At 47.3% G+C, this 17997-nt stretch overlaps 8 protein-coding genes across 8 annotated transcripts; 3 read left to right on the top strand and 5 right to left on the bottom strand.

The window, feature by feature from the left end:
- Positions 1 to 271: 271 nt before the first annotated feature.
- Positions 272 to 1063, top strand: PHATRDRAFT_34384 (predicted protein; the record flags this gene model as incomplete). The annotated part of the gene is made up of 1 exon (XM_002178965.1): positions 272 to 1063. The coding sequence occupies one exon, from the start codon at positions 272 to 274 to the stop codon at positions 1061 to 1063; it is 792 nt and encodes a 263-aa protein (XP_002179001.1).
- A 52-nt stretch (positions 1064 to 1115) lies between these two features.
- PSY (phytoene synthase) lies at positions 1116 to 2900 on the bottom strand (the record flags this gene model as incomplete). The annotated part of the gene is made up of 2 exons (XM_002178740.1): positions 1116 to 1751; positions 1843 to 2900. 2 exons carry the CDS (start codon positions 2898 to 2900, stop codon positions 1292 to 1294), a joined length of 1518 nt encoding a protein of 505 aa, XP_002178776.1. The 3' UTR covers positions 1116 to 1291.
- Positions 2901 to 3968: 1068 nt separating this feature from the next.
- PHATRDRAFT_44851 (predicted protein) lies at positions 3969 to 4883 on the bottom strand. Its single transcript, XM_002178739.1, has one exon. It carries the CDS (start codon positions 4875 to 4877, stop codon positions 4128 to 4130), a length of 750 nt encoding a protein of 249 aa, XP_002178775.1. The 5' UTR covers positions 4878 to 4883; the 3' UTR covers positions 3969 to 4127.
- Positions 4884 to 6056: 1173 nt separating this feature from the next.
- PHATRDRAFT_44850 (predicted protein) lies at positions 6057 to 7177 on the top strand (the record flags this gene model as incomplete). The annotated part of the gene is made up of 3 exons (XM_002178964.1): positions 6057 to 6270; positions 6351 to 6535; positions 6629 to 7177. 3 exons carry the CDS (start codon positions 6057 to 6059, stop codon positions 7097 to 7099), a joined length of 870 nt encoding a protein of 289 aa, XP_002179000.1. The 3' UTR covers positions 7100 to 7177.
- Positions 7178 to 9046: 1869 nt separating this feature from the next.
- On the bottom strand, positions 9047 to 9547 carry PHATRDRAFT_11169 (predicted protein; the record flags this gene model as incomplete). The annotated part of the gene is made up of 1 exon (XM_002178738.1): positions 9047 to 9547. A coding segment is annotated over one exon (501 nt), but the record flags the coding sequence as incomplete, so codon positions are not given.
- A 1984-nt stretch (positions 9548 to 11531) lies between these two features.
- Positions 11532 to 15005, top strand: PHATRDRAFT_44848 (predicted protein; the record flags this gene model as incomplete). The annotated part of the gene is made up of 2 exons (XM_002178963.1): positions 11532 to 11642; positions 11877 to 15005. 2 exons carry the CDS (start codon positions 11532 to 11534, stop codon positions 15003 to 15005), a joined length of 3240 nt encoding a protein of 1079 aa, XP_002178999.1.
- Positions 15006 to 16310: 1305 nt separating this feature from the next.
- PHATRDRAFT_7614 (predicted protein) lies at positions 16311 to 16553 on the bottom strand (the record flags this gene model as incomplete). Its single annotated transcript, XM_002178737.1, has 1 exon — positions 16311 to 16553. A coding segment is annotated over one exon (243 nt), but the record flags the coding sequence as incomplete, so codon positions are not given.
- Positions 16554 to 17777: 1224 nt separating this feature from the next.
- Positions 17778 to 17930, bottom strand: PHATRDRAFT_11356 (predicted protein; the record flags this gene model as incomplete). Its single annotated transcript, XM_002178736.1, has 1 exon — positions 17778 to 17930. A coding segment is annotated over one exon (153 nt), but the record flags the coding sequence as incomplete, so codon positions are not given.
- Between the last annotated feature and the right edge of the window lie 67 nt (positions 17931 to 17997).

Here is a 17997-nt window from a genome sequence, read left to right as displayed (position 1 = left end):
GCATCACCGCTGTCGCGAAACCAGAGTAGCAGTGGCGGTGCGTCGCTGGTCATTCTTGTGGGATTCCCATCTTTGACATTTTTGATGAAGGGGGATTCGTTGTACGACTTGTGTCTTTTGTGTACCTCAACGGCTAGTCCTTCGGATTGCCTGTGCGAACCAACGGATGCTACTCGATAAACGTCTGGTGTCAGTTTGAGTAGTCGGCGCTTAGACAAGTTTTGAGCATAAAGTTTATTTTACGGAGCCAATCGCCCGTGGCATAGAGACAATGGTAGAATTCGATTATAAGATGAAGAATTTGGCAGCACTGGATGGCATCGGAGTAATTGAAAGAGTAGAAAGCAAAGCGATAGAAGACTCCCTGAATGAGGTTCAGGCACTCCACACGGCCCTCTGTTTCCTCTGTTCTGTCAATGCGGGAGTCGCCGAAGTTGAAACTTTCTTGACCAATCATCCCGAGGCCCTTTTGCTGGACGGGACCGGCTATTTGGAAGACGAAAGCGCCCGCATCATTGTGGAAGAACAAATGAGTCGTTGCGAATGCTACGACGCCGCATGCAACCAAAATAGACGTTACGTTATCTCAGTCCTTGATAAAGGGTTTGAGCATTATCAGGATCGACACTTTCGCCAAGAATCCACAAGCTGTCAGCAAAGCTGGGGCATATACGCAGGAAAACTTTTGAAACTGGAGCACAACATCCGAAACCGTCGTGTGCAGGAGCTCACAATGCGACACCATGTTTTACAAGCCGCTATTGAGGTACATAGCTTTCAGGACCAATTGGAACAAATACTGTCGAAATCAACAACAGGCCTAGCGTTGTTTAAATGCCATTGGAATCAGGACACCTTTGCACGGCGATCTGTTTTAGAGTACCAGCATGGCGTGGCGCTGGTGAACTTGAGCACCATTGAGCGGGAGCACAAAGGTTTGCTGCGAAAAATTCGGGAAGTTCGTCGCACTCAATTTGTCTTGCTGAAGCGCGTATTCGACGGTGTACAACGGCGCGTGTGTCTTTCTACTCGAACGCAATCGCCAGTACCGCCAATCTTGTAGCACAAGTCATAATAAAATTTAGAAGCTGTCTCCGAAAAAACGGGAGTACTGGGAATTGTAATATTGAACATTATACCTTAAGTTCAGAATAATTGTCTTAACGTGACGACAGTCAAGTTGTAGAAGTAAATGCTGTTCTGGTGTGGATATTTCGTGGTTGCAAATAAACAACGCTAAATCGCTGGGCGAGAGGAATTATCAAACAAATTCTAGTTTTGGACACATTTTTCATACTTGATCCAATTGGACCGGGCGATCGCCGGGAAGTGGCAGCCATTGAGAAATGTCTTGCGTCCGGTACCAAGAAAACGGTATTATGGACAGCTTTTCCCACTTATCCACATACGCGCGCTTAGTCAACGAGTCGTATCCGTTGGCTTCAATTTTGTCGAGAATACGACCGTAAGCATCCAAAGACGATTGAACGGGCAGACGCGATTCCGGGGCCAGCATGAATACACCTCTTCGTGCCCGTTCGTAATACATGCGGGCACGGGCGATTTGGAATTTCATCATGTTGATATAGTTTTCGTCCACTTTTTGGGCAAAAATCTGCTCCTCTGTAACGCCGAAGCGACGAAGGTCTTCCTGCGGCAAATACACGCGCCCTCGTTCACTAGCATCTTCGCCTACGTCGCGCAGAATGTTCGTCAATTGGAACGCCACGCCCAGTGACAGTGCTGGTTCTCTGCGAGACAAGAATAAAAATATTTGCAAAATGTCAGACCAAAACCAACGTAAAACGAATATTCGCACATAATATTTGTTGTTCCCCTTACCTTGCCACTTCATCGTTGAATCCGTCAGCACATCCAAAAACAGGTAGACTCATCAATCCTACTGTGCCTGCAACGCGGTAGCAATACAAGTGCAGCTCATCAAACGCCTCGTACCGGTCCACACCCAGCTCGGGAACATCCATCAGCATACCGCGGATCATGTCCATAAATGGCGTAATGTCCAAGGTGGGATACTGGATTCGAAGATCTAGCAAGCACAGGTCAAAGACATCCTGTACTTGTCCGTATTGCCACAAACGCTCCAATCGCAATTCCCACGACGACAGGTCTTCCAGCATGTCGTCTCCATCATCACGCGGAGCATCAACAATTTCATCCGTTCGTCGACACCAAACATAGACGGCCCAAATGGCTTCGCGGGCTGGTTCGTCCAGCAACATGGTGCCCATGTAAAAAGTTTTGGCAAACGCGCTCGTGACTTCACCGGATTCAAAATATGCCTGGGCCATGATTTCGCGATACTTTAAAGTTTCTGCACTATCGTTCGAACTAACCAGAGAGGAATCCAGGGAAGGAGCGTTGTCAGTTTGAGGTTGTAGATGTTTGGGCAAGGGTTCGAAGAGCCCGGCCGGTGCTTGCGAACGCAAGTAGGCTGCGACTTCTTGCACTTGTGCCGAAGTGCAAAAAGTACCCAAATCGTGCCCGACTTCGGCAATCACATCGTCGTTAATCCCTAAAATAGTACGCCCATCCCAGGTTGGTGAGGGAGATTTTTGCAGCAAGTGATGTCGGGCTTGCGCTAAAGCATGTTCGGCGTGGGATGAGGCCTTGACGGAGGAAAAGTCAATCACCTGTCCTCCTTCCAAGACACGTCCCATCTCTATTTGTTCATGCTGTTGGGATTTTTGCGCTGCACTGCTGCTCTTCCCAGAACTTTGAGGCGGCGTCGCCAGAGAAAAAAGCGATGTTGGAGTACTTAAGCCGTAGGTGTTCGTTCCAGGAACCCCCGAGAAATGCATCTTGTTGCCAATCCAAGCCCGTGTCAACAGGGGTGCACAGGTGCATACCGCATAACAGAGCTTTGTCGAAACTTTCATGAGACAATTGTGCTAACTGTGAATTGACGGAATATCGAGAGACGAAATATAATCTGTACAAGGAGAGAAGAGGGCAAGGTGCGAAGAGACGAGACGAGGCGGATTAGAGCTCAAAAAAAGAACTTCCGCGACTTGCTGTTTTGGCTTTGTGCTTTTTGATAGTGTACAATGCAGCTTCTGTTGTCGCTGCTTTGGCCTTGAATTCTTCACGCAGTTAAAGTGCTACTCCCACTCAAGTTCTTTCGGTTGCCGGATTGCGGGTCACTTTTGCTGATACTTGGTTCCAGCCCAAACGAAACGTACCTGGTTGATTGATGCTTGGACACACGACAATCTGCGCTTACTGCGTTGTGTGCCATGTATGTTGAACCAATCCTGACGTGAGTGCGGCTTTTGATGGGTTGTTTTGGTTGGTCCAAGAAGTCTCGAAAGGACGACCGATGGGCCCTGACTGAAACTGACGTGAGTCATATGAGATATGAGGCAGTATGCGGTTCTTTGTTATTACATTAATAATTGGATGGACGCTCTCGAAATCATTCTGTGAAAAGTCATTTTTATCTAGGATTGTTGAATGACGTATGACATGTCCATTTTTTGTCGTTCTGTTTTAACCACGACATATATTAGGTGCTACTCATTCACAAAAGAATTCTGTCGGACAAGGACGCTAAACGGGTGCTCAGACCATGTCAAATCCACTAACCGTAAACAGGTGTTTACCCGCTGCACCTTTTTTGGTTGATACATCTTATAATCTACAGTTCAGTTAGAAGCGAAAATTAATAGTATATGAGAAAATTCACTAATTGAAATCTAGGATGAGCAAGGGTGAAAAAACCACTATTTGGGAATGTTGAATTGATTCGAAGTATCTTTTTTTCCTAAGGGTATCTTCATGCCTTTCGTAAAGTTTGCCTTAATTTGTCAGTCATACTGTTTTGGCGCTGGGCGGTCTAACGGAAAGCAGAACGAAAGCTTTTATGTTAGATAGAACAGAATATTTTAATTGATCTTCATGCTTAACCACAGCATATGGATTTACAGCTACTTAAAAGTTACTTGGATATGTAAAATAAAAGGTTTATGTTAGAATCAGTGCATTTTTTCCCAAATAATGTAATTTTCACCCCTGCTCATCCCAAAAAGTGGATATTCTCTGTGTCAAATGTCAATTGTATGAGCTCGCTCTGACAAACGGGCTAGGTCGTCAATGTCCATAATGTTCTAATTCCCATTATGAGCAATTGCTCCAAACACAAGTTCTTTAACAAAAGTTGCATTCTTCTCTTTTCTCTCAGCAATCAGCCTGTTTTCTAGCGTTTCGACTTGTATCTCCTCTTCTGTCGCCACTTCCGCTTTAACGATGCGCGGAATCAATGCTCTTACAATGTTCACCGTTTGTGAGGTCTGGGCTGGCGTCTCGACAACAGCCTCCACCATAATCTCACAGTGTGCAAACCCTGCGTCAGCAAGAATGCTGTAGAGGTCGAAACCTGTTCCTAGGTTCGCGCCCTCTGCTTTGACTGTATCCCATATCCACGCTCGTGCTTTTGCATGAAGGGGCAAGTTCACACTGGATTGCATGACGGTTGCATCATGTTCCTGTATCAACAAACGACCATTGGGTTTAAGCGCATTGCGCACAATACGCATGGATTCCACTTGGTTAGGCAAATACATCAATACTCTGCGGCAGGTCACAATATCAAATTTGTATTCAGATTGTGCCAAATCTTCGATGCTTTCAGCTTTAAAATTGATATTCTTCAGATCGCGGTCACTGGCTCGCCCTTTAGCAACCTCAAGTGCATCACGATTGATATCAATGGCCGTCACATGTCCGTTTGCTCCAACCAATTCCGCAAGTCGAAAGGCTATATCGCCTGTCCCACATCCGATATCCAGTGCTTTTAAACCTTCAAAATTAGCGACACGACTAAAAAGTCTATCGGTGAAATCTCCGCCACAATCCATGCTTAGTCCGACGCTTTGGGGCGGTGTAGCAAGACAAAATAGCGATGCTGGAGTACTAAAGCTGACTGTAAATATGTTGATTCGAGGAAATCCCGAGAAATGCTTCTTGTTGCCAATCCAAGCCTGTATCAACAAGGGTGCACAAGTGCATACGGCAAAGAAGAGTTGTCGACACGGATGTGAGAAAATTGTGCCGACTGTGAACCGACGGACTATCGAAAGTCGAATAATAATCTGTATAAGGAGAGGGCACGACGCGACGAGACTAGACGAGAAAGATTAAAGTTATGTAGAAAGAAGAATTTCCGCGACTTCCTGTTTTTGGCCTTGCGCTTTCTGTTGGTGTACAATGCAGCTTCTGTTGTCGCTGCTTTGGCATTGAATTCTTCACGTAGTCAAAGTGCTACTTTGTTTCGGTAGTCGGATTGCGGGTCACGCTCATACTCCAGCCCGAACGAAACGTAACTTGTTGATTGATGCTTGGACACGCGACTATCTGCGCTTATGGCGATGTGTGCCATGTATATTGGTCCAATCCAGACGTGAGTCAAGCCGTTAATGGGTTGTTTTGATTCGTCGAAGAAGTCTCGAAGAGACGACCGATGACTTTTAGCATCGTTCTTTTTCGATCACGACATGGGACAAAGACAATCTCGATGAATGTCAAGATTGGCATTCAAGTGTGACATGTCCGGCAGAAAGCGACATGTCGCATGAAGAGGTTTGAAAGGAGCGAGCTCTCATCTCGAGCAGAATTTATTATGTTCGATGAGGTTTGGGATATGATCATCCTATGAAAGGAGATAACGGATTGAATGTAAGACATGAAGAAGTGAAGAATGTGTACATCGCAGAAGCGATGTAAATACGGAAGATTAGCGATCAAACAGCGAGGTTTGAGAGCAAACAAAACTAGTGAAAAGTAAAATAAAGACCACAACAACAAGCACTGTCAGTAGTGAAAGAGTAGATCGAACGTGAAGGAGAAATAAGAGGAAATCTATTTATTACGTCTCTGTTGTCAGCTAGTCTCTAAGACAGTCAAAAGATCTGAAGAAACCGGAGTTTTCAACAGATGAAAACGGAATTCACAATCGAGGGTTGGGGCTTCCGTCATTTTTATTGCCGAAGCGTTCTCGAATATCATTCCGAGACGAAAATTATAAGTTGACAACGACCATGATCGAAACGCCCATACCTGTAGACCCCATTCCGGTTTCAAGTCAGCTCCACGCCGACGATGCTTTCGTCTCCTTGACGGTCAGTACGGCCGAAGCCATGAACCCGACTCGACGGAATACAATGGAAGACCGCTACGTTATCCACGCCCCTGGCACGTGGAATGCTCCCGACCCCGACATGGCGTATTTGGCGGTGTATGATGGACACGGCGGTAAGTACGATCCGCGGAGACTCCTTTCTTCATATTTGGTGGCCCCTAAGTGGCTTACTGTGCAATATTTTTGGGAACAGGCCGTGACATGGTGGACTTTCTGGAACATGGAATGGCCTATCACGTTGCCCAAGAGTTGACGGACCAAACCGACGACGCCCCAATCACCACCAGGCTTGAAAGGGCCTTTCTTATGGCCGACATTCATTCGAAACACGCAGGGATCACAACATCCGGGGCTACTGTAGCCGTATGTCTCGTACAGGTGCGTTCGTAAGGAGTTTGCAGTCGACTCACTATTCCTACATGGCTCTGACACTCCGGATGCTCTCGCTCAATTTGGCGCAACCATGTATAGAGAGACCCGTCCACTCCCCAGAAACTCCGTATCTTTACTGCCAATGCCGGAGACTCTCGGATTGTATTAGGTCACGACGGGGAAGCAACGCGTTTGACGCTAGACCATCGTGTGGATGATCCGAAAGAAATAGCTCGTATCCAAAAAGCTGGTGGCTTCATCTTCAAGGGCCGAGTTATGGGGGTTTTGGCTGTAACTCGGAGTCTAGGGGATCACATTTTCAAAACCTTTGTCATTGCGCACCCGGCGGTTCGTGAATTAGACCTTCAACTGGAGAGCGGCTCCGTTGAACCCAGTTTTCTCATCATCGCCTGCGATGGATTGTATGATGTCATGACAGACAAAGAAGCCGTCGACTTAGTGCGGAACTTTGCGGGGGAGAGAGAAGATGCTGCACAGTTTTTGGTGCAGCAGGCACTGCGGAGAGGGACTACAGACAACGTAACTGCAATTGTGGCTTGGCTCGAGTAGGGAAAAACTTTCACCCTACCACGATGGGAATGCAATAATTACATTCTAATTTGCTACGTAATTTTCTGTTTCTTGTTCTTGAGTAAGATTACATTGTCTACAACTTGTTTGCGGAAGAGCTTTGATCTTGCGAGGTTTGACAAATGTTCCTGTCATCGCGGCGATTTGAAATCGCATTCTGACTGTTAGTACAGTACAGATGACTTCAAAAGTCACACAAAAAAATATTTCATTGAAGGAATTGAAGAGGAGGCAGAGGAAGAGTCCCGAACGAGAATCAAAGTAGCAGTGTCATTCACTCAATTCTAGAGAGCCTAAATCTTACAACACTTGGGAGGTTGCGTGTTGGTCCTAACGCATGGGTTGCGGACTCGACATAGTCCACAGGTGGTCTCCTCCTACCGTTAGGCACACTTGCTTCGAGAGAACGAGCATGGAGATCAACATATTCTGTCAACAATTGAAAAAAAGAAGCCTGCGGTTGGGAAAGGGAAGGAGAGCGAATTTGGCCATTTTCAAGGTGTAAAGCGATAGAGAATGACGCGTTCTCTGAATTGAGAGAATTCGAGAACATATTTAAATTCCTGCAATCGTCGGCGCATTTTGGGGCTTCAGACCTACGAGCTGAAAGTCATGATGAGAAGAACGGCCTAGTATCAACAGGGGACGTGTTTGAGGAGACCGAGGTTGAAGTTATAGAAGTAGAGTATGAAAAGACACCCAATCAGGTGCATTTAGATCCAAATGTGGCGAGAACGAGAATCGCTGAGGTAATCAAACGAGAAAGACCCACCCGATTTGATGGTATACGTAGACTCCGAGAAAGTGAAAGATCTGTTGACGCTACCAGTGGGGCAGATGAGAGCAACTATTTGGCACTTCGACGGATCTGAATTTGCCCACCGAGCCATTCAATGGGAAACAATGTGGCACTGATACATTCTGTCAACGAGACTGATGCAGAAAAAGATCACGAAGGTAATGTAAACAGTGAGATTTTTTTCTACACAACGATGAATAAAGATGTGCCGACTCCGAAGAAGAAAGCTTTGGATCTGGCTTCAGTCTTGTAGGAGAAAGTAATCTTTGTGAGTCTACTTTTACAGGCCACGATCGTGAAGACTCAGAGTACGAAGAGGCGATAATATTGGATTTTAAGTTGACTGACGAGCCCCAGACTTTGGAATTACCAAATGAATGGCTGACTAGATGGAGACAGCATTCCGTATCTGACATGGCATAAATCTTGAGAAGGCAAGAGGGACTTCCCTATTGAGTTTGAATATTAACGCTTTATGGAATTTGCTCAATATTCCTTTCTCAGGCTACAACACAATGTATTACTACGTGAAAAGTGCATGCAAGGTAAACCGACACTCGCTACGAAAGTGTGTGCCGGAAACAGTTGTGCGAAGGGGTATCTATAGCGGAAAACTTCCAGTAAGAACTACCAAACGAAGATTGGGGAACACGGGCGGCCGTAATTCGATATCATTACACTTGTTACCAAAACGTGCGTGTGTCTCATGCAGAAAACCTGGCGAAGTGAGAACTCCCAAAGTCAAGTGAAAATTGAAGAAGGCAAAGTGTGGTCTGCTGCTGCATCTTTGTCGACTGCTCGTGAGAGCGATTGTCTGTATAATCATTTTTCGACTTCTTTCCGATTGCTAACAATTAGTTCGACGAATTTTGAAGCTTTTGAACACTTTGAAAGATTTCTCTGCTATCAAATGTCCCCATGCAACTTTTGAAAATTGATTTAGTACTTTCAGCTTTCGCTCTTCCACAAACTGATTCCAATCTATTTTCGCCAGCGTCCCCAAATTCGCCATCTAATTTGGAAGAAACCTGCCCGTCAGCCTCACTCATGTGAAGAGAAGGTCCTTTCAAAAAAGATTCGGCTTGTGTATTTCCGCATAATTCCCTGTTAGTCTCGTTTTCCATTTTGATTTCACCGCAGTCTGTTATTAATACAGTCACATCTGTTGGTCGCTGCTTGGCGTCAGTGGCGAGGCTTCCTACCGACTCGACGACATTCATACCTTCAATCACCTCTCCGAAAACAACGTGCTTTCCGTTCAAGTGAGGTAGAGCTCGAAGTGTGATAAAAAATTGGCTTCCGTTTTGATTGGGGCCATTGTTGGCCATCGATAGCAGACCTTTTCGGGAGTGCTTCAATAAAGGCATTTCGTCTTTGAATTTTCCCCACATGTCTGTATAGGCAAGCCCCGTAGGATAGATAGATCGGCCTCCCGTTCCATCGCCATTCGTAAAATCACCGGCCTGAATACAGAAATTCGGAACGACGCGGTGGACAATGCTGTTGCGGTAACATAGAGGTTTGCTACTTTCCAATGACGGCGTTTCTCCAGTGCACAAGCTTCGGAAATTCTCTGCTGCTAGCGGGGTTTTGTCTGCAAAGAGCTGAACGGTCACTCGATCTTGATTGAATTCCAGATAGCAGATAGGACCCGTTCCGCTAGGTTCCAAAAAGCCGTCTGGTAGCGGTTCGTATTTGGCACGAAGCTTTTGAAACATAATCTCTTCCTTTCCTGCATACTTTCTTAACGTCGCCTCTACCGAATCAATCTTGCTCGGATTGTGCTTCTGATAGAATGCGACAAGCTGGTCACGATACGACAAAGCCCGCGAGTCCAAAGTAGCATTCTTTGGCGGACGAAATACTTCATCCGCTCCACTTTCTTTTCCATTGCGATCGCTCGGCTCATTGACACAGAAAGCAACAGGCTTGCCAATTTCTTTCTTCTGTAGGGTAGGCTCGGGACTGAAGACCAATTTTTCTTTCTTTCCGGAAAATATGCTCATCTGGCCGAGAGCGGATCCCAAGCCCGAGGTTCCCCTACTATCCACTGTTGACTGTCCAGTTTTAAAATCGTCAGTAGTGCCGGTAGAAGTGGATACTTTACCGGAGGAGAAGATTTGGTTTCCGCTGGAGTCACCGTTTGCGGGTCCATTTCCCAGCGAGTTTTTTTGTGCGGACGCCCAGTCTGACGTTTTGGATTCTAGGTGTGGCGATCCGAACAACCGGGGTGAACTTTCCAAGGAGGATCTTGATCTTTGCTTTCCAAAAGAGAAGTTAGACCGACAATCTGACGCTCTTTCTCCAGAAGTGGTAGCCCCAGAAGGCTGGGGGGAGGTGAAACCAGCAGGGGTAGGCGTCGAAGTAGTTTCCGGAGCTCCCAGTGCTGCGGCAGGAGTGGAAGCAGCATCGGAAGAGGACGAAGCCTTGAAACACTTTTGAAAAGCAACGCTTTCGTCTAAATCATTCTGGGTAGGATAGCTTTGGGACGTCGGTGTATACGATGGCAAAGGCGGTCCGAGGTCTCGGATCTTGGCGCGGGGAGAAGAGAGCCATTGTTGGCGCCGCTGTTGAAACCAGATCATCGAATCTTTCGTTCTAGTCGATACATTTCCTCTAGCATCATCTATGGCATCGGGGAGAGAGGATGGTTCCGACATGCTGTAGGAAAGTGCTGGGTAGAGAGGAACTGTACGGCCATTGGAGTGTCGAGAGGTTCCAAACGGGAGGAGTGATCACTATGGTATTTCTGTCCGCTTGGGGAAGTGGCTTCTCATGGTTTCTACGTCTTCGTTGAATTTGAAATTTGCCATTTAAAAAAGACACTTGATCTGAATCTACCGTAGGCAGCATGTCTATCTTTCGAGGAGCACCGAATCCGAGTATATTCTGTACAATGGCACTCACTCTTACTTGGTATAGTAACGCCTTGCAAGATGGGGCTGCACTTTGGTACGATGGATTTACTGCTAGCAAGACATGTGTCCAGTCGGAAAGGAGCCTATTCGGATAGCGGCTCCTAGCCGACAGACATCACACCCCTCCCCAAACTTCACTCTTTCGGGTCTGTCATGTTTCTACAGTAGATTCCCGTGGCTGAAAGAAATATGCGTCACGCCTTGTACAGATTCCGTGTTTACATACGATTCCTTTGATTGGACAACACGAGTATTGCCGAGGTGCGTGTAGAAGATTTGCCAGCTGTACCAAAGACTCGCCTATAGACATAGCAGGACTCTCGCGGGCGAGCCACCTCATCTATTTAGAAACATGTTGAAGAATATTTAGCCAACGACTCCGCTCCGAACAATAATTTGGAATATATTGACGTCTGCCAATCCAAACGGTTTTTCAGATCGGAATCTATATAAGTAATTTTACTAATTATCTGGATTCACTAGACGAAGGACATCAAGCCGGACAGTAACGATTGACCGCGCCGCTCGCGATCGGCCGGCCCCGTGTGCACTGGCGGTACACGTCTCCCGTAGATGCGAATCGGATCATCTGTATGTGTCGGTAGGAATTTTATGGCGGGGGTTTTGGCGCACGTCGACCCAACGGCATCGGACAGACATACTGGGGTGCGGATGATTAGTGCCTAACTGTGACATGCTCGTGGGCGATCCCGTCCGTTGTCATTCTTGTTCGTCGAGCACCTTTTCTGGTGGCACCCTTTCGAATAGTGTTCGAAGATTCACCTTCCCCTACCAATCTACTACGGTACGTTGTGTCGTTGTTTCCATATCGTCTCTGTAGAGTACACACCGAGAGATAGAGGAAGATACACAACGAAGCTCGTTGCTCACACCTTTGGACTGCTTGCAATCTCTGTAGATCAACTGGGTAACATATCCGCACACCCCCTCCCACGTCCAACCTGTACCACCCTTTCTCCTCTCTGGATAGCTCCGGACAGATCCTCGTTGACTGTCAATACCAGTAAATATGGGGCAGTGTCAAAGCCGGAACGACCCAGACGACGTCAACTCGACGGCGGGCGTTCTACCGTTCCCAAAAGAAAGGGCGTTCCGGTCGTCGTGGCCAACGAAACTGAAGACCCTGCCGCCAAAGGTGAAAAAGAGAAAGACATTCGCCAAGCGGAACATTTCCCGGACCTTTCGGAATCGTCCCAGGCTGTTTGTGCAAGCCGAAGGGCTCGCAGCGGCTGCCGATGACGCCTCGGACGATGCCCGGATCGATGAGTACGCGTTCGTGTCGCCCACCTATACGGCAGAGACCGAATGGGAGAACGAGTTGGAGTCGGATCTCGAGAGCGCCCCATCTTCGGCCCGCAGTAGCCTCTGTAATCTCGAGTCGGTCATGTCGGCGAGTTCCGCACGCACCTTTTTTGCGTCCAACGTGACTACCCCACTCGGAGGACTTCGCGAAAGCACGATTGTCGAAGAACCGGAGCATCCGGAAGGCCCGTCCGATGAAGAAAGCTTAGTCTACACCTTGCCAACGAAGCCACCCGAAGAAGCAGGTCCCCTGATGCCGGTCAAGTGGCGCAGCAAACGAACCGTGTCCCTACGATCTATTGGAGTACGGCCTCCCGTAGCGTATAATACCAACAATGCATCACAGACGCTTGTCCGTCCAACGCCCAGCGGAACGACGGTCAAACCAACCGTCAAGACTAGGTTTGTAGCCGCCACCGACGAAGCATCCGCGGTGGACCCTTTAACTATCTCGGACTTTTCACGACTGCAACTCCAGGTTAAACTCGACCGTAAACAGCAAAAGCACGCCTCGCGCCTCGAAAAACTGGAAGACCGTCTCCAGGATAAGCAGGGCTACAAGTCGTTGTGGAACGATTACGAAAAGATTCAGGATGACTTGAGCTCCGTCGGAACCGAAGCATCACTCGGAGCCTCCTCCGTGCACTCCTTTGATTTGAAAAAGACCGATTCGTGGTATTTTGACTTTCAGGACGTCGAATTTGCGTTCGAGTCGCAAGAACCGGACGAAGGTGTTTCACAAGCTAGCCGGTCCTTGCTCTCGGAAGCATCCATGGAAGCTCAAGTCGCCCTCTTTCGACGCAAACGTAAGGAACGCAAAAACAAGAAACGGGCCTTCGCCAGTTCTTCCCAGTCAGTCGAAGCGACTCCCGCGCCACAGAACCGCCGGGAATTTTCCAGTTCTCGCAGTTTGGATCCCGAAGCGACACCCATTACACGCAACACAGTCCAATCCGATTACGGTCCCGTTCGGCGTCGACGCGGACTCCCGGTGACCGACATGGAAGTGTCATTTTCCAGCGATCCCAAAATTGTCCCCGGGGACGCCGGTTCCGTTGTATCGGATCTTGAAGACGAAAGTACATGGAGTCTAGGAGACTACAAGGTATCACGCCGACGTACACCTGGATCTGGATCATCTCGCCAAGGCAGTCAGCAGCGGTTCCATCTCGATGCCACGCCATCTATTTACGGTATTTCGCAAGACGACACAGCATATGATAAGGAAGCTATTCAGAAACGCATTGATCGGCTTGAATCCGCTTTGTGCAGTATGAATCCGCCTGCTTCCAACGAGTCTATCCAGACCGAATCTCAAGTGGTCGCGCCGGTACAGCCCACTACCGGCAAAATTCTTGCGGTGTCACCGCACGACGCTCCTGTAGTGAAGTTGTGGCCATCCGAAAGTACAGAGTTGTATACGCGCCAAAACTTGGGCTCTCCCGTGCCCCACAGGCAATTAATGGATCGGTTCGATCAAGTCGGGGACGTGACTCCCCGTTCTGCGAATCATATGCCCACAGAAACAACTGTAAAGTCGTCGTTGCCGATAAAGCCGTCATCGGAGCAAGTTGTCTTTGATTCGAAAGACCCGCACACAGGAATAACTGAGTCCATGGAGCAAGTTGATTTAATCCAAAGGAACGAACGCTCGGCGCCGGACAAGTACACCGACGCAACTGTAACCATAAAAGTAGCACCGGCTACCGCGAAGCCAAAGCCTTCTCCAGAGCAGGCAAATAAGCTCCAAAGGATATCTGCTTGTCTATCGTTGGAAGGACCAAACAATATCATCACTACAAAGAACACGAGCGTTGGACCCACATGCCATGGCATCAGGTATGCGCAGTCTCAAGAATTTTGTTCGTCCGACAAATCGAATTTATGTAATCAGAAAGTTGCTTCTGCAGCCATATTGGAAACCCTGCCTTTCGCTGTAAAAGTAGAGCAGCATGTTTGCCAGAACGAAGATAAGAGGGATACAGACGACACTGCCTACGCAAAAACAAGCGATGCAACTAATGTAGAGCGTCTTTTGGCCCTCGAGGAGACGGAGGATTGGATGGTTGATACGGGTCTATTGGAGGAGGAAGCAGAGGGCTCGAAATCACTGGCGATGAAGAAGCAAAAAGCATTCGTTGTCTCGCGGGAAAAGCCTAAATTGGCCGACCCTTTCCTCAAAAGGACAAATGCTTTCGTTATATCGGAACGTACGTCAATGACCGAGGAGGACGTTCGGTATAATCGATGGACCCGAAAATCCACTTCTGCTAATGACGACTTTGCAAAGGCGGGCTCCGCTGAACAAAAGGCTTCGCAGTGTGGACGGGTTGAGTGCCTAGAAAAAAGAAGTGATCCAGTAATCACCGAACTGCCGAATTTCACTAAAGTTGATGATGCAAAAAAAGCATCAAGAGACTCACTTGCTACATGCAAAGCCAACATCCTTGCAACGCCTGAAGCAATGGATACTGCTCCATTGATGTCTGACATGTATGGAAACAACGCCATGACCTCTAACCTATCAAAGCATTTGAGTATCGACTGTCAAGCGAAAGACTTCACGCCGAAAACTCTTTTCAATCCTCAAATCGCCTCGATGTCTACAGAAGAATTTCTGCGCATAAGCGAAGATAAGATGATAGGGCGGGCTTCTCACAGGGAAGCAACTGAATATTCGTGCACCAGGACTTCAGTAGACGAAGCTGGCGGCACTCCTGATTCCTCTCAATCATCCACATTGAAAACGTCTCGAAGCCTCGTGTTGGCAGACAGGGTTGCACATCAAGTCCAAGAGGTGCTGACAAAATATCGGTCGCTGGAAGTTCGACGAAAGGGAGAATAAAAGAGAGTTTAAGACTTTATAGCATTGCCCTATTGATATAATTTCCTCGATAATTCTCCTGATTTGTATAGAGTTATTTATTTCGTTTACTCGAAGCGGATAACACAGAACAAAATGTCTCAGGCAGCAACGCCATGATTCGAGCAGCTTCGTCAGTTACTTCACTTTCGTCTGTATTGTACAATCGGCAGTTGTCAAAAACAAGTTTGAAATCGTCAAACAGAGTTGCTGCGGCCGCCGACCCGGATCCGTATAAACCTTGGTTAACCTTTTCTCTCATTGTACCAAAATCCATTGGATTCTTGACGACATCATTGTATCCTGGAGCTTCTTCATCTGTCACGGGTTCCGTAAATACGTCGTGCTTGTCGTATCTGAGCAACCAGAAGCGGAAATTAGTGACAGTGAATTGTAATTAAAGCAGTGTAGTCGACTGAGGAAACTTACTTGTCCATTTTCGCAAGCGTCTTTCTTGCAACGTCAGCGAACTTTTCGTCTGACATCTCCGAGGGAAGCTTCCAATCACCTAAGCTAGTTAACAGTCCACGAGCTGCTTCAAAGCTACCGTCAAGAGCTTCTCTGCCAGCTTTCCAAAACGATACATCAAAAAATGTAGGTTGAGAGCCATTGGCTGCTATGTCAGAAACATCTAGAGAAGCCACCATTTCGGATTCTTCGTTGACATCGTGCTTCTGAGAAGACAGAGCTCCCTGGACCTTCTCAGCTTCCTGCTTTTGCTTATCCCCTTTCTTCCTACGCTTCTTTTTTTGAAGTGGAGTAGTCTCAATGTCGGCATCGGCTCCTTTGTCTTCCTGTAAGAAATCTACAACCTTTTTTTTGTTGGACCGGCGTCGTTTTTTTGGATTATCCATCGGCTCAGCGTCCTCCCCTCTCATGCGAATCTTTATTCGCGGAGCTTTTGTTACCATATCCATTTCTTCCTTTGACTCCTCGTCTATACTCTTCTCTCTCTTTTTACCCTTTTTCTACACAAAGGATAACACTGGGTGTTGAGCTTATGCGCAGAGATTACGCTGGAATATAGATCGATTGACTCACCTTTCGTAGGACTGCTTCTTCGCCATTAGCAGCATCTGAGAGATTTCCACCGTCGCCTTCGCCTTTCAGTTTCTTTCGTCGCTTTCCATTTTTCGTTATTTTGGAGTTTCCTTTCTTATCCTCGTCAAAAATCTCTAGCACTGAGCCATCTTCGCCCAGGAAAAGGTCATGTTTCGTCGCAGCTCGTTTTAGTATCTCTGGCCGCATCAAATGCTGCTGGCGAGCTTCCGTAACAATCTCGGACGCGTTTGAGTTAAACTTGCGGCAGTTTTGTAGAATCAAAATAAAATCCTTCTGCATCGACTGAGCAGACCGGTACTCGCCATTCTGCAGTTTCTTCCGCATTGTACCATAATCCATGGGCTTCTCAATTTGCTCATAGTATTCGGGAAAATCTTCCTTTGGAACGGGAACTGAGAATACGCCTCCGTTAGCTTCGTCGTACTCAATAACTTCGTCGAGAATGGTAGACAGAACCTTATTTACAAGTCGACGAGGAAAGGCAGGCCAAGGTCGCCCGGCAGCAGTCGCATCGTCATCATCTGCTGCCCACTGCCTTCTTCTCTGGGCCTCTTTTCGACTGATTCGATCCCTTTTTTTCAAGGTCCCATCGTACAAATCCTCGCCCACGTCAGACCAGTCCGCTTCAGAATCAGAGTGATGGAGATAGCCGTCCTCTCCTAAAAGTCCGGAATCTGAGATTTTTCTTCTACGTTTACGGATAGGAGACCCGTCTTCTTCAAGCATCTCGCTCTTTTTACGTCTCTTTTTTCTCTTTTTGCCCAATATCATCAATTCAGGGATAGAACTTGCCTGTTCGTCCTCAATCAGCCCAGGTTGAAAACGTTGTTGCTCAGATGTACGACACCGACGGCGCCGATTTCCTTCCAAACCATTAAGGTACGCCTTAGCTAGAGAACGCTGCTCTTCGTTGAAAATTTTTTCTTTAACTGAAATCGTCAAAAGAAGTTTCTGGCATGAGCCTTTTTCCTCCGTTGAAAGTGCATCATCCTCGGCTTCTTCTAGGATGCTCTCCATCATACTCTTTAAATCACTCATAAACTTGTGTACTTTCCGAACATTCGTTCGCGAGAGCTGAGTCTTTGCCTTGGAGTCCTCGGTTTCTACATCTGGCATCGCTTCGAGCTCTTCGTCAGCAAGAAGATCGTTTACTTCCGGACTATCTTCGGTTTCGCCGTTCTCATCTTCCATTCTTTCCGATAAATCTTCGGACGCCTTAGTTTTATCCTCGGCTGCAACTTCATCGGTGACTTTGTCCGCGTCCTCTTCAGCTTTCTTCTTACGCCAGCGACCTCTGCCTCGACCAGGACCTTTCTTGACGCCTTCAATCTCGTTCGTCAACTCATCCAACTTTTGAAGCATAATCGTCGGCGTCACAAAATCTGGCATGACTTTCTGCCAGAAAAGAGGGTCGTCCATATCAAGAGCTGCGCCGCCTGATTCTGCTGAAAATTTTGACTTTGTCACCATCATTCCCTGCTTATTGAGCCAAGATGCTGTCTTCGCACCTTCTACAACCCGTGTCCGAGTCCGTTTTGCTAGGATTGACTCGATGTCGTCCGCACAAAACTCTTTTGTGATATTGTCGTCTTCATCCTCCAAGAGAGCATACGCTCCCCGCTTGAGTAACTGTTCCATTTCCTTTTGCGACGGTTTGTCGTCTTCCTGTTCCTTCTCAAAAGTCCCAAGAACAGCTTGTTCCAACCCAAGCTTTCTGCTGGCGCGATCGAACATCTCTTGCTCAAAACTTCTGCTAGTTACTAGGCGATAGATACGAACGTCTTTCGTTTGCCCAATCCTATGACATCGTGCTTGTGCTTGGACATCATTCTGGGGGTTCCAGTCGCTATCAAAGATTATGCAAACATCTAAGAGAAAGAGAGCCACAAAATTAGAGCTGCCGCAAAAAAAC

This window comes from Phaeodactylum tricornutum, chromosome 5, assembly GCF_000150955.2.
Source record: "Phaeodactylum tricornutum CCAP 1055/1 chromosome 5, whole genome shotgun sequence".
Taxonomy (NCBI): Eukaryota; Bacillariophyta; class Bacillariophyceae; order Surirellales; family Neidiaceae; genus Phaeodactylum; species Phaeodactylum tricornutum.
This window is presented reverse-complemented; position numbering and strand designations above follow the sequence as displayed.

What these genes read in the sequence shown, in the direction of transcription:
- PHATRDRAFT_44851 (XM_002178739.1), bottom strand. Translation starts at nt 4,877, where the DNA reads ATGGATTGTGGCGGAGATTTCACCGATAGACTTTTTAGTCGTGTCGCT.